Source organism: Lutzomyia longipalpis, chromosome 3, assembly GCF_024334085.1.
Source record: "Lutzomyia longipalpis isolate SR_M1_2022 chromosome 3, ASM2433408v1".
NCBI classification, from domain to species: Eukaryota; Metazoa; Arthropoda; class Insecta; order Diptera; family Psychodidae; genus Lutzomyia; species Lutzomyia longipalpis.
Genome location: NC_074709.1, coordinates 21839801 through 21853566, shown reverse-complemented (window position 1 = coordinate 21853566; position 13766 = coordinate 21839801). Strand labels below are relative to the sequence as shown.

The 13766-nt window shown below is 37.9% G+C and overlaps 5 protein-coding genes across 21 annotated transcripts in view; 1 reads left to right on the top strand and 4 right to left on the bottom strand.

Annotated features, from left to right (window-relative positions):
- Nucleotides 1-13766, bottom strand: part of LOC129792578 (protein phtf) — a 295904-nt gene that overhangs the window by 41640 nt on the left and 240498 nt on the right. The window lies entirely within an intron of this gene.
- LOC129792640 (univin) overlaps nucleotides 1-13766 on the bottom strand; it is a 273488-nt gene that overhangs the window by 41640 nt on the left and 218082 nt on the right. The gene's annotated exons all lie outside the window — the stretch shown is intronic.
- Nucleotides 1-13766, bottom strand: part of LOC129792654 (RNA-binding protein Musashi homolog Rbp6) — a 154319-nt gene that overhangs the window by 41640 nt on the left and 98913 nt on the right. The gene's annotated exons all lie outside the window — the stretch shown is intronic.
- LOC129792660 (dnaJ protein homolog 1) lies at nucleotides 1006-2897 on the bottom strand. Its single transcript, XM_055831965.1, has 2 exons — nucleotides 2707-2897; nucleotides 1006-2235 (listed from the first exon to the last, which is right to left on the bottom strand). Exon 2 carries the CDS (start codon nucleotides 2205-2207, stop codon nucleotides 1164-1166), a length of 1044 nt encoding a protein of 347 aa, XP_055687940.1. The 5' UTR covers nucleotides 2208-2235; nucleotides 2707-2897; the 3' UTR covers nucleotides 1006-1163.
- Nucleotides 3537-13738, top strand: LOC129792562 (ubiquitin carboxyl-terminal hydrolase 47). 4 transcript variants are annotated; one of them, XM_055831727.1, is made up of 9 exons: nucleotides 3537-3644; nucleotides 7166-7350; nucleotides 7420-7908; nucleotides 9416-9906; nucleotides 9983-10674; nucleotides 10792-11869; nucleotides 11947-12398; nucleotides 12470-12540; nucleotides 12610-13738. In XM_055831727.1, exons 2-9 carry the CDS (start codon nucleotides 7168-7170, stop codon nucleotides 12898-12900), a joined length of 3747 nt encoding a protein of 1248 aa, XP_055687702.1. In that variant the 5' UTR covers nucleotides 3537-3644; nucleotides 7166-7167; the 3' UTR covers nucleotides 12901-13738. The 4 variants fall into 4 exon arrangements, with proteins under 4 accessions (XP_055687702.1, XP_055687703.1, XP_055687704.1 ...); XM_055831728.1 differs by having other exon boundaries at nucleotides 3576-3740; XM_055831729.1 differs by lacking the exon at nucleotides 3537-3644 and adding an exon at nucleotides 3779-4278.

Here is a 13766-nt window from a genome sequence, read left to right as displayed (position 1 = left end):
TACTTACCTGATGAAGAGGGAATTAAGCCTTCAAAACGTCGTACGAGAAATCGTTTTGAACAACTGCTAATTAAATTTTTTATGCAATAAATAAAAATATGAAAAATTGTCCCTCGAAAACAAAAAAAAAATATGGCGTCAATTTTTTAAACGTAAAACTTGTATCTCAAGGCCTACTCAATGAAAAAATGAATAATATCTTTGTTCCTGGGATAAAGTATTTATTCTATTTATTACATAAACAGAATAGACAAAAAGATTCCTTAAATAAAACGTAATTAAATACTTTAAATAGGTAATGTACCTTACAAAAATGTCCCCGGTGTATCATAAAAACGAAAAAATATCGGAAATGGGTTAATTTTCAAAACGATGTAATTTGCTGCTTTTAGTCCTTTTAGTCAATCATTGCTAAAAAATCATTAGAGGAAGCAGAAATCGATCTTCTTATTTTTCTGTTTATCCATCGACGTTTCGATTCTTGTATGAATTTCTTCAGGACTTAAGATTATGAAGAAAGGACGATTTTATTCTTCTCTCACAAAATCCTTCTTAAATCATTGCTAAAAGTAGTGGAAAAGATTAGCTTTAGGAAAAGCTCATGTATAATATTTTCCAAAGAATCTTAGAGCGAAGATTTCTAAGAAAATATGTAGAATTGAAAAAATCCTATTAGAATAAAAAAAATCCTAAATCCATTGCGAAATACGATTATTTTGAGCTTTTCTTACACCCTTGATTGACTTTATTAGCCCCGATCGAATCTACCGATTTTGAAAAATAGGAGAACGTGGGCCAATTTCGGACCTTCTCAAGTTTTTTTTTACTCTGCTTTTACTTAAAACCAATAGACTTTTAAATGCAAAAGGTTTTGGGAATTAAGCATTAAATGAGCGGACCCTTTGGCTGCCTGAATTGGGCCACATTCCCCTAAACAACCACAACAAAATAAATTTTCAGACAAAACCACATAATTTACCAAAATGAGGGCAATTAAAAAAAGTATTTTGTACTAAAACGTACTTAAATTTATTTACATTATAATATCAATTTATCCATTACAATATTATGTTTTTGTTTGTAGGTAGTTTATAGGAGGCGGGGGTTACAATCAAATGAGAAATATTGCAATAATATGAATATTTTTTCTTCCTTCCTTCCCTTTAATTTGGCAGGAGATCCATGAGAATATCCTTAGTGGATTGGGTTATCGTGTCTGGGAATTTGATGTCGAATGAAACGAGCAGATCGCCACGCTTTGAAGGTTCCTTGGGGAATGGAAGTCCCTTGCCTTGATATCTCTTCACCGTGTTGGGCTTTACAATTTCCCCGGATGTGTTGATTGTGAATGATTCTCCTGAGAGCGTAGGTACCACCACGACACTGCCGCAGAGTGCCTGTTTCAGCGTGATCTTTGCCGTGTAGCGAATATCGCTGCCCTCGCGTTTGAAGTGCTGATGTGGTTTGTCGTGGATGATGAAAACGATGTCTGCTGGGATTTTTCCGGGAACTTGATCACCTTCATTCTGGAACGTGATCTTCGTGCCCGCCTTCCAGCCGGGTTTCACTGTGATTGTTAACATCTTCTCCTCCTTGAATGGCTGCCCGTCTGGCCCCATGGCCATCCTCTTGATTTTCATCTTCTTCGTGCAACCCCTGTCCACATCCTCTAAGCCCACGTATAAATTGTGCTCAATCGGTGGATCCTGCTGATTGCGTCTTTTGGGTGATCCTCCACCTTGCACGTTGAAGGATTGCGAACGGAATGCCCCACCGGGACCCCTTCCGCCAAACGGCCCCGCAAATACGTCTTCATCCTCAAGTCCACCGAAAATGTTGTGAGTCTCGAACATTCGCGAACCATCGGTGCCGAAGAATGCCCCAAAGGGATCACTCGAGCCGAAGAATTGGGCGAATGTAGCTCGTGGATCACCGTGGAATTCATACGTGTACGTTCCATCCTGTCCAGTAGCCCCGGGGATGCCACCCTTCAATCCCTCCTCTCCGTGCTGATCGTAGATATCGCGCTTCTTCTTATCAGACAACACTTCGTACGCTTCAGCGATCTCTTTGAAGCGCTCCTCCGCTGCTGGAGATTTATTCTTATCTGGATGGTACTTTAGAGCCAGCTTCCGATAAGCCTTCTTAATCTCATCATCGCTGGCCCCCTTGGAAATCCCAAGAATACGATAAAAGTCTTTTCCCATTATTTCTTTATTTTGTGTTTTGTTTCACCTGAAAGTAAGAAGAAAAAAAGAAATTTTAGTGTTTTGCTTCACCTCCATCTTGAAGATTCTTAATCTCTCTTCTTGGCGGGCAACATTGCAGCTTCGGGTAGAGGAAGAAATTCTTTGAGGGTCTCGCCAGCTGCATGAATCACAGAGTTATTTTATGCAAATGAGCCAATTTTAGAGGGAAACTTTGCCGAGGGAATGAAGAAACTGAAGAAATTGTGACGTGGAAAGTGCCCTTGAGATGGGGGCAAAATCCCACACACTGGAATTCGCCAGAACATCCAGGACGTGGCAAGGGAGAGGTAATTCCCCGTGGGAATGGGAAAAAATGCACTTGGGGCGCTCTATCAAGGTTATCTGGTGTGGGGATTACGAGAGAATTTGCGCGTGAAGAGAAATTGGCCAAATAAGGGAAAAATTGATTTTTTCTCAATGATCAAAACATTGCAACGCAATTTGTGATTTTACTTACTTTAATTTTCACTGTTTTCCTCTTCTTTGTGTAAATGATACACCTTTCCCTTTATCCTGTTTGGTTCTTTTCACTTTGATAGTCTTCACTAAAATACACTGGTTGTGCAGGAACTCTTCCAATAAAATATATTCTGCAAAATATTCCAGAACATTCGAGAAAAATGGAAAAATTGGAAATGGTTCTGTCAAAACTGGGCCGTGCGCCGAAAAAAACATTGCGGCTGATCCAATTTTATTCTCCGCAATTTCGCACCATTTTTTGACTTTTCAATTTTCCCGAATTTCCTAGAGCTTCTAGAACTCATAAAATGATATTTCTCGTAATAAAAATAGGGGTTTACTGTGCAAAACTGGTGAAGACATCAAAATAAATAGAGAAAATTTTCAGCCGGCGGAATTTAGAAATTAGCGCCAAAAATAAAAATTGACTGAGTGTTTCCAATTTTTTCCCGCTCAAATGTGGACTTCCTGTCCTAGATTCCCCACATTTCCCACCATCAGGGCACTTCCAAAGACGAAGAGGACGAAGGATTGGTATTCCAGGGATTTTCTTATTAGTAAATCTGACTGAGTGTGAAATTCGGGGAAATTTTGAAATAAAATTTTCTTTTGACCGGCATTTAGTTTTTATTTTTCTGGTTTTCTTACTTTTCCTATGGAAAATCTACAATTTTCCATCTTGGGATAGTTTTCCCAATTTTCCCTGTGCACTTACGAAGTTGTTTGTGTGTAAAAACGTGAGTTTTCTTATAATTTTTGAAAAGTGAAAAAAAAACTTTGAAAGGTTTCAGACCTTCCAGCGGTGCCGAGACAAATAACTTAAAGCTATTTTTGGGACACCCTAACGTGAAATCCTAACCCCAAATTAGAGAAAGTTGACGTCAGAAAAACATTTTTCTTCAAATTGGAAAAAGTGATAATTTTTTATTATAAATGGTTAGTGTTGAAGAAAATTCGAGTGTAGCGGCATAGCCTTGATTCTTGAAGCACGTATTGTAGTGAAAAATTAGAGGAAAAAAGCACATCTGCCGGGTATCGTAGAACCTAATTTCCCAACAAATTCCAATTTTCTCCCGGATTTTTCCACAAAAACTGATAACAAGTGATAAGAGTTTTTTTCTGTAATGAAAAACACTCAAACTCTTAATATCTAATGCCAATGTAGATGGGTGTGATGAAAAAGGCAGGGAAATCAGGGTGATTTTCTCACAAAAAGAAATTATTTTCTCCCGGAAAGCCCTCAGCATCGTTCCGGAGGCCATGCTGTGATGGAATCAGGGAGCACGACTCACGAGACTAGCTAATAAATTCTCCGATTATATCGCTAATAGCTGCGCAATCTTGGCCACTTGCCCATCCGATCGTCGCACGCAAAGTCTGTTGAGGAGGCAAAGTTACACAAATTCGGGGAAATCTCACAGAAAGAGTGAAAGAAAGTGCGTGAAAAGTTAATCCTAAACAGAGAGACGTTGTGCAGGAGGAATAGGTTTATAAAGTACTCTCTCTCTCTCTGGACAAGACCAAAGCATTTTCCAACTGGAAGGAAAATCCCGTGAAGCCAGAGAAGATTGTGAGAGTCTCAAAATAAGAATTTTCTAATCACAGCTTTTCGAGCTTTTCTTACAAATCGAGAGTATTTCGGGATTGATTTTTTTTAATCAAAGTTATTTCTTTTAATTATTAATTCAGTGAAATACTTAAGTCATAAAGTTTCTCCACATATGAGAAAAATTAAATAATTCAAGATTAATTTTAATCAATCAAATTGCTGTGGTTTAGTTAAAATAAATAGAAGGACTTAAAGGATCATTCGTTCTATGCTTAATAAGATTGAGATATCAAGAAAAGTTTGTTACGGAAAAAAAGTCAAACAATTTGGGTTTTGAACCAGAAAGAGTTATTTTTAGATTTACAAATCATACGATTTATTTATATAAAAATGAATGAATTTACGTGGAGGACAGATTGATCATAAAAACTCCCCTAAAAGGATGAAACAGGGCCTAAACTGATAGAATTAAGCTTTTATTTACAATCATTTTACGCATGTTAACTCCGTTAATCACATTATGATAGTTTTCCCGAGCCCCGGGCATATGTGTGCAAAATCCATTGCTCAGTAAATCAGGATTGTGGATAATGTTTGATCAGCAAATTCATATAAATATTATTTACCTATAAAAAAATTGTGGCGGTATGTTTAATGTAGGAACAGAGTCGGCCTCCCTGTGTATTGTTCTTTCTTTCCAGGGACGTAGCCATAAATCCCCAAAAAAGTGAAGATTAAAATCCACTTGACATTTCTTATCAAACATTTGACATTTAACCGTTTGAGGCTTCTTTTCTAACGTTAGACAGTTTTTTCCAAGTTTGACAATTCTTTTTAATGTTTGACGTTTTAAAAAAAATCGTTCTATCAACAGTTCTCTAACGTTTGAAGTTTCTTTGAAATATTTGTCATTTTTTCTCTCCCGTTTAATGATTTTCTTTTAAACGTTTAAAAATCTCTTTTCTAATTTTTTAAAAAGTAATTTTTAGCACAAAAATAATTTCTTTTGAGTTCTTAAGAAAAGCCAAAAGTTCCCAACCTTTTAGGGGTTGTTTAGACACTCAAACGACCTTTCTGGCTATGCCCTTGGTTACTTATGGTCAAAATTGAATGTTTCTCTGATCATTTCCCAACTTTCCTGAGCAATTTAAACATTTTCCTGATAAAATTAAACATTTTCTTGTTCAATAAACATACAAATACAAAATTAAATTAATAAAAAAATTGTCTGCACCTTTTAAAAAATCGCAAATTGATAAAAGGATATTTAAAAATACAAAAAATTATATTAATAAATCAAAAATTTAATAAAAGTTAACCCATAAATGCCCAACTATAAGCGATCACGTTGTGCTTGATGGCAATACGCAACACCCAGTCTTCACACATCAATTTATTTTTTGAGGAGATAGAACTTCCCGAAATTCTCTCGATCGCGAAATTGATCTTAAGAGCTGCGCAAGTGTTGCAGATTTTTGTGCGTTTTGATGACGTCGCAGGTGATGCTTTTTGCGAAAGAGGATCAAGAGAGAGACACACATTCCGGAGTGTGTGACCAAAACTTCAGTCACTCTCGTGCTGCTTTGGCGTGTGAAGGAAAAGTGCATTTCTTTGGGCTTTGCTCGGGCGCCTCAAGTGATCTTCCTCTTTTTCTTTTCAAATGATCTTCAACTCTAAAAAATCTTTTTCGCTTTAAATTTTTCTTTTAATATTTTTTTTCATTGTTTGAGGAAAAGTTTTGTAGGACTAATCACTTAATTTTTCTTGTGAAAATTCTTTTTTTTTTGTCTCGGTAAGTGTCTGCCGTTTGATCTTTCGCGAATAATTTCACGATCAAGCATTTTCTTTTTGTGTGCAAGTGTGTGCCTTGTAATAATTTATTATTTTTTTTCTTCTAAACACATTTTTTAAGTTTATTGGATTCTTTAGTAATCAGTGAGGAAATAGAATTGAAAATGATGATGAAGACAGAAAAAAAGGAGAAAACGCGTTGTGGCTAAAATTATTGGGAGTTATTTTTAACACGACGTTGTAGAATTATGTGCGAGAGATCGTGAAGATTCTCTCACGAGGAATTATATTGAGAACACCATGTACTGAGGTCGTGAATCATTTTGACACACAGACACGTACAAAATGCTTTAGTTTAGGGATATTTAGGTGATTTTTTTCTATTCTAATTTTTCTCATTTCCTCTTTCCAAAGGAGAAAATTTCTAAAGAAAAAGTTTCTTTTTTAACTCGAAGATTTTTTTGAATTGATTTTTTTTAACTACTTGACGATATTTTCTTCTCTCATAGAGTGGAAATTTCTGGGAAAGATTCCAAGTGAAAGTCAAATGATCCTCAATAAGCCGCCGAATGTGGTTGAATTTTTACGCTAGTTTATGCGTCTCTGAGCAATTTTTAACTTGTTTTTCACCCAATTTTTCGTTTATATTTAATGACTTTCCCACCAGACTGATCTTCCACAAGGGAACCTACCTTGTGGAGTGTGGTGTACCCCCTACGTTTTTGTGATCTATCCAAAGTTATTGAGGGCTCATATCGCTGTTTAAACTGAAGAATGAGATTTAAAACAAATTTAAAATTTAAGAGGAAATAGAAAATATAAGATAATCTTTTAAACAAAATGAAAATGTTGTTGAAATTATAAGGCAGAGTATGCAAAAAATACTCCTGTGTTGACTTTTGCGTATGTTTGTTTGTTTATGCGATAAGAAGTCGAGCAAAAATTATTCATACTTGATGGAATTTTAGACGAAGAAAAAGGCCTCTCTAAAACAGGAACTGACTTCACTTTTTCGTGATGCTTTCTTACACAAAATTTTAGCTTCTTGTTCGCCTTTTATGGCGCGATGATCCTTTTAGTGCCTCCTACTAATTTTTATTATGGGATTTCTTAACAGAAATGGTATGCCCTGAGGACGAGACATCCACCAAATGTATTGTAAAGACAATTTCAACGCAAAATAAGTGGACTTTTCTCGTACGACCAAACTACACTGTAAAAGCCTTCCTCGAGGACGTAGCTAGAAATTCAGAAATTTCCAACTTTCAGCTCTTTCTCGAAACATCAAATACAGAAGAATTTGTGAGTTAAATAAATTTATTTGATGTTCAAAACACAAAGAAAAATAGGAATAAATATTTCCTTGTATAGATTCTTCTGAATGAGCAAAAGGACAAAACTCTCCTGGAGATTGGAATTAATTTTGATTATGATAGCGTGAATAATTTACTACTGCACCCAATGAAGGAGGAAGACACAGGCAACGAAGTGACTGAGAAGATTACGATTAATACCCTCCCAATGACGGACTCAATGTCAGACGATGATCTTGCCCTGGGCGCATCGGCGAGTCCCACGGAACCCGCCGATTCAACAACAATCCCTCCGCTGCCGGCACTCATGTTCAAATGTGACAACATGGAGGACTCAAAGCCACTCAAGGCGTTCAAGGATAGGCGCAAAACCACCGCTTTCGTCGGTTTGGTCAATCAGGCTATGACATGCTACCTCAATAGCCTCCTGCAGGCCCTTTTTATGACACCCGAATTCAGGAATGCCCTCTATAAATGGGAGTTTGATGGTGTGGGTGAGAGCAAGTCTATCCCTTATCAGCTGCAGAAGCTCTTCCTCAAACTTCAGGTGAGCTATAATTCATATTAACGCATTTCATTGCAATAAAACGATATAAAATTAAAATAAAAAAGAATTACGAAGTTCACCCAGATTTACCTAATTTTGCGCTAGAAAACTTTTTGTGTACCGAGCAAATTTTTGTTGATTTTGAGAGCATAAATTTAGCATAAAAAATTTAAAAGAAGACTTTGGAGCATTCTAACGTTAAATTTAAAGAATTTTGATTGAGAATTAACTTTTTTTTTATCGATTTTGAAATCCGACTTTGCCTGAATTTAAAAATAAAAGAAATCTTAACATATGTGGGTTAACACATTAAAGGTCAGCGCGCAGATTTTTAAGCAAAAACTTGATGTTTTTTTTTAAAGATTTTTCCTGGGTCAGATTCTCTTCAGAATCTGGCCGGATGTGACTTTTAGGACTCTAGTTATTCTAGTTTCTCATTCAATCACGCAAAAAGTAAAAAAGGATGCAATTATCTAACTTTTATTGTCCGGGAGTTTTTTTAAGTAATTTCCGGGAGTGAAATTGAGGAAAATTGTGAGCATTTAAAAACTATTCTGCTATGAAATCTTATTTAGTTCTATTGCAGCTCTCGAAATATACAAAAAATTGATAATGATCTTTTCCAGGATATCTGTTAGACGTTTTTTTTCCAGAAGTTGAATATCTCGGTAAAAAAAAAGTTTGCAAAATTATAAAGAGATATAAAAGAGAGAGAACTAATGGGGTTAAATCCCCTGATTATTTATTCAATGATTAAAATTATTAAATTAATGAAAGTTAAGCAGTGGTAGAATCTGATAAAAATCTTGTCTTTTCTAACAACAAGTTTGTTATAAGATTTTAACAGATAGTGTGGGTGGGCACGGTTTACGACCTTCAGCAGTTACTCAAAACCAATATGTTCTGCAACGTTTCGAAGGTTTAATTCCCTCATCTTCAGGCAGGTAATTGAAGTCTTTAAATCGTTCTTTTGTCGTTCTATAAAAGAAAACCGAAGAATTAGTTGCTCCAGAAAACGGGCAGACAGAACTTAAAACAGCCCTGAAAAAGTAATTTTCTTTCAAAAATCCATTTAAAGAAAGAAAGAAATAAAATGTCAAAATCTTATAAGATTTTTCCTAGAATACCCATAGAATTAGCCATTGAACAAAGGAGATTGGGACCGCTGATGGGAATCGCAGATTTCCTGAAAAGGAACAGAATCTCCCTATGAGGCTACCGGTGTGCCTTAAGACTGCAGTCTAGTAGTCCCCTTTGACTACAAACTTTCTAATTCGGGTGGGAGGGTGGCAAAAAAAAAAACCAAAAATATTAAAACTGACTAATAAAAGTTTTTTGTCAGAATCTACCCTGATAATTGGATTTATCGACGGAAATTCTTATGGTTAAAGAAAGAAAGAATTTCATTTAAGGAATAATAAAAAAAAACTTTAATTTCTTGGTTTACATATTAAGTTATGAAATAAACAAATATAATTGATCAAAGAATTCTCTTCCGTTTTTGCAGACCTCTGAGAAGCCGGCAATTGAAACAACAGACTTGACACGAAGCTTTGGATGGGATTCAACGGAAGCATGGCAGCAGCATGATATTCAAGAGTTGTGTCGCGTAATGTTTGATGCGTTAGAGCAGAAATTCAAGAATACGCAACAGGCAGACTTGATCAATCAACTGTATCAGGGCACAATGATTGACTACGTCAAGTGCCTGGAATGTGGCACGGAGAAATCTCGTGAAGACACTTTTCTCGATATCCCCCTTTCGGTTAAACCTTTTGGGAGCACCGTGGCCTATGGGAGTATTGAGGAAGCTTTGCGGGCCTTTGTGCAACCGGAAACACTCGAGGAGAATAATCAGTACAGTTGCGATACGTGCAACAAGAAGTGCAATGCTCACAAGGGGTTGAAGTTTTCAAAGTTCCCCTACATCCTTACGCTTCACCTGAAGAGATTTGACTTTGACTACCAAACTATGCGACGAATTAAGCTGAATGATAAGTAAGTGTGTTGAACTGAATGATTTCTTTTTCTTTTGAGATTTTCTTTTTCATTGATTCTCTGAATGTTCTTGAAGGGTTACTTTCCCGCAAACACTAAACCTGAATAATTTGGTGAATACATCGAATCCTGGCTTTGGGACAGCCGCTGAAACCGAAGCGATGACTACCAAAATGAGTGATGACTGCAGCACAGTGACAACAGACAGTGGATCAGCACTTGAGGAGGAAAGCTGTTCAGCTACAACTACAATCACAAACAACGAGCCAGATACGCAAGAAGATGACGAGGGTATTGATATGAGTACAAGCACGGATCACAAGACAAACACCTCCCATGCATCTGGCCCCTTTATCTATGAGCTCTTCTCAATTATGATTCACTCCGGAAGTGCTTCTGGGGGGCACTACTATGCCTACATTAAGGACTTTGATTCAGGAGAGTGGTACTGCTTCAACGATCAAACGGTGACGAGTATCACGCAGGAGGATATACAGAAGAGCTTTGGCGGGGGGAGAGCACTCTATTCGGGCGTCTACAGTTCCAGCATTAATGCCTACATGCTGATGTATCGACGAATTGAGCCACAACGCAATACATCGGTGATGAGTAAAGATGATTTCCCGCAGCACATTAAGGAGCTTGCGGAACGTCTGGAGAAGCAACAAATGGATCCAGATCGCAACAGTGCGGATACAATGAAGGTGAAAGTTTACTTCTACAATCCGGGAATACTGAAGATGGAACACATGCAGATTGATATACAAAGTAAGTTGGAAACTTGAGGCTACAACAGATCCTGTCTGATCATTCGATCCGAAGTTCAATAACTAATTTCTTAATGAACTTCAGACAGTTTATTTCTTCTTTTTCTTTTTCTTGCAGCCTATTCACTTTTCGACGTTGCACTAACGAGGGCCTACAACTACCATGGAGTTAGTTCGTTTTACCCAAAGGAAGATTGCAGGCTTGTTGCGTACGATCGCGATATGGATTGTGTTGTGAAGAGCTTCGAAGGGCACGAACAGGAGGCTTTTGGGGATCTGTGGTTACCCTACATGACGTATGATTTGCTCATTGAAACCCGTCAGCCGGGTGAGACGTTTGAGCCGTACGAGGAGAATGGGATCAGTGTAAAAGTGTTCACGGTGGACTTGGAAACAGCGGATGTTGATGGGCCGTTTCATGTGCGCACAAAAGGAAGTAGAAGCACAATTGGGGAATTCCGGGAATTGTTGCGGGAGAAACTCAAAATCACCGACGTGCAGCCCCTTGATATTGCCTACAAGGATGATTGTGTGTACTTCCTGCGAAAAGATCAAGATGCAACGGGGCTGAATTTAATTTCCTCAACGAAGGTTTTCGTGACAACGAACGGCGTGAAGGTTGGTGAGGAGAGTGAGGTGACTTTTAAGCGCTTGACTGAGCAATTCAGTGAACTCATTGAATTGTACATTGTGCTTCCGGAGCGGGACAAGGAGACATTGGAGAAGATGTCAATTCCTGCGTTTAAGCCAAAGATACCCAGTCGTACGGCAACACCGGTCCAAGAGACACTGGCTGTTGTGGAGAATGGGGAAATCCCCGGGGGTTCATCACCCCTGCCGGAGCCAGAGAGTAATAGTGAGGATAGTAGTTTGAGTGATGGTGACAGAACACTCGTGGAGAGCTTACCGGCTGCCAATACGTCGTCGCAGAGTTCGTGCACGGAAAATGGGGAGGAGAGTGACAAACAGGAGTCTGAGTACACATTTAAAGCTTACCCATGTTGGAAGCAGAGTACAGGTGTTAAGCACGAGAAACCCATTGATGTTATGAAGATTCTCGTGGATCGACGGATGGAGGTTGATGATCTCAAAGTGCATCTGCAGGAGCACGTTGGGGTACCGAAGAAATTCTTCAAACTCATGCGGAAGGTCATCATTCCTCGGGAATTGTCAAATCAAACGCTGAATGACCTCAAGTAATGTTTCATTGCATTTTTTTTAAGTGGCGCGTAAAGAATTTAAATAAATTACCTTTTTTTCGTGTTCTTTTCAGAGAGCGCGAGGGGGTGTACGTGGAATTGGGACGTGTGCTGAAATTGACTGAACACCTGTGCAAAGTATACTTCCTAAAGGTGTCCGATGTGACGGATGACGTGGAGAAGTTGCCCTATGTGTGCGAATGGATATTTGAGGATGACACCAAAGTGGGGGAGACCCTGGTGAAGCTGCTCAAGTATCTGGCCACGCTCGATGAGAAGTATGCCCATTTGGTGCCTGAACGGTGCAGATTGCGTAAGATGGCATGGCGAGGACTCGGTGGGGTCTATCACAATGATCAAATTTTCGGAGAGGACATTCACTTTAACACAGACCACGAGATTGTTCTGCAGGAGGTTGATGATGCTTCACCAGCTGTTGTGACTTCTGATGATTCAGTGCTGTTGCTGCGTCGATGGAACCCCAGCACACTAACTCTTGATCCCTTCCGGGAAATTGCCTTTGGACGTAAGTTTAAGGATCTTTGATTTTTTTTAACAAACTTTTATTAATTTTTTGGGCTTTATGATCTTTAACAGCGGGCAGCGAACTGAGGAAAGTAATATCAGATCTCTCGGGAATACCATTGGAAGATGTTGAATACGACAAGGTATTAATGATTCTTCTGTTGTCAAGCTTGTTTTTATTAATTTAAAAATGAATTTTCTCTTTTTTTTAGGTCACAGGAGCCTTCCCACGAAATTCACTGCAAGTTATGAATATCCAAACAGTGTTAGAATGGTCAAAGACGCCGTTAAATAATGAAATGTGGGCCATTACGGATGGTAGTGTCTACTACTATCGTGATGCAAAGGAGGAGCTGAAGGAGGTCACACCGGAGGAACGTAGGCAATTGGCGGCAAAGGGAATTTTCAAATCGGATCACTTTTCAACGGGATCCGCATCACCACGTCGCGAGAAGGCTCTTAAAATTTACCTCGATCTCTCGCCCAAGAAGCAAAATGACTAAAGTCGCTCAAAACAACCACCCGCCGCCAAAACTTCTTTCACAGAAGTCTCAAAATTCCCGATTGGGGTGCATCTGCTGCTCAATGCATTTCTCACACACTGAAACCACCACCACCACCCCCCCGATTTGTGACACAACAATGTTGAACAGCCAAAAAAAAATGGAAACATCCCGTCGTATGTCTCGGTGAATTTTTTAATTCAAGCAGCGCAATTTTGCGAAAGTTGTGAGGATTTTTGCACATTGTGTTTAGTTTTCTCTTCCTAAAAAATTTTGTAATGAGATGTGAGCGCGCGCCTAAGCAAAAAAAAGCCTCTGTGCTTGAGAAAAAATAAGAAAAACTTCCCAAAAATTCAGTGCTAGAACACATTTTGAGATTCGCTGCATATAATGGGATAAAAAAATGATATAATATCGCAACAATTTTAGATCAAGTTGATTTATTTTTTAATTCTACGTAATACATCATTTTATATTTTATCAAAATATGTAATAATTATTTAATAACAAAAAAAGCTACATTTTATCATGCGTCAACTATAAAAACAAATATTTATCATTTTTTTCGATACTTACTGTAAGAGTTTAAAACAAAGAAAAAAAAACTAGTGTGAATGATTTTGTCACGCAAAGTGAAATCGAGAGTGAAATTAAATGATCCCCCAGCATTGTTCCGCCGATAAATTCTGATAAGTTTTACAACAACAAAAAAACGCATGAAGTCTTTGTTATCTCCGAGGTATGAATTCAGTTAAATGTCTCCATGTTTATGTAAAATGCTATTTAAATGAAACAACAACAAGATTACAGAAAAAATAAAATTCTTTTACAAATATAACGTCTGAGGAATCTTATCAAAACCTTTG

Excerpts from the sequence above, each read along its gene's own strand:
- LOC129792660 (XM_055831965.1), bottom strand. The coding sequence starts at position 2,207 with ATGGGAAAAGACTTTTATCGTATTCTTGGGATTTCCAAGGGGGCCAGC.
- LOC129792562 (XM_055831727.1), top strand. The coding sequence starts at position 7,168 with ATGGTATGCCCTGAGGACGAGACATCCACCAAATGTATTGTAAAGACA. Across the intron at positions 7,351-7,419 it reads CATCAAATACAGAAGAATTT|ATTCTTCTGAATGAGCAAAA; the intron begins GTGAGTTAAATA and ends TTCCTTGTATAG. Across the intron at positions 11,870-11,946 it reads CAAACGCTGAATGACCTCAA|AGAGCGCGAGGGGGTGTACG; the intron begins GTAATGTTTCAT and ends TGTTCTTTTCAG.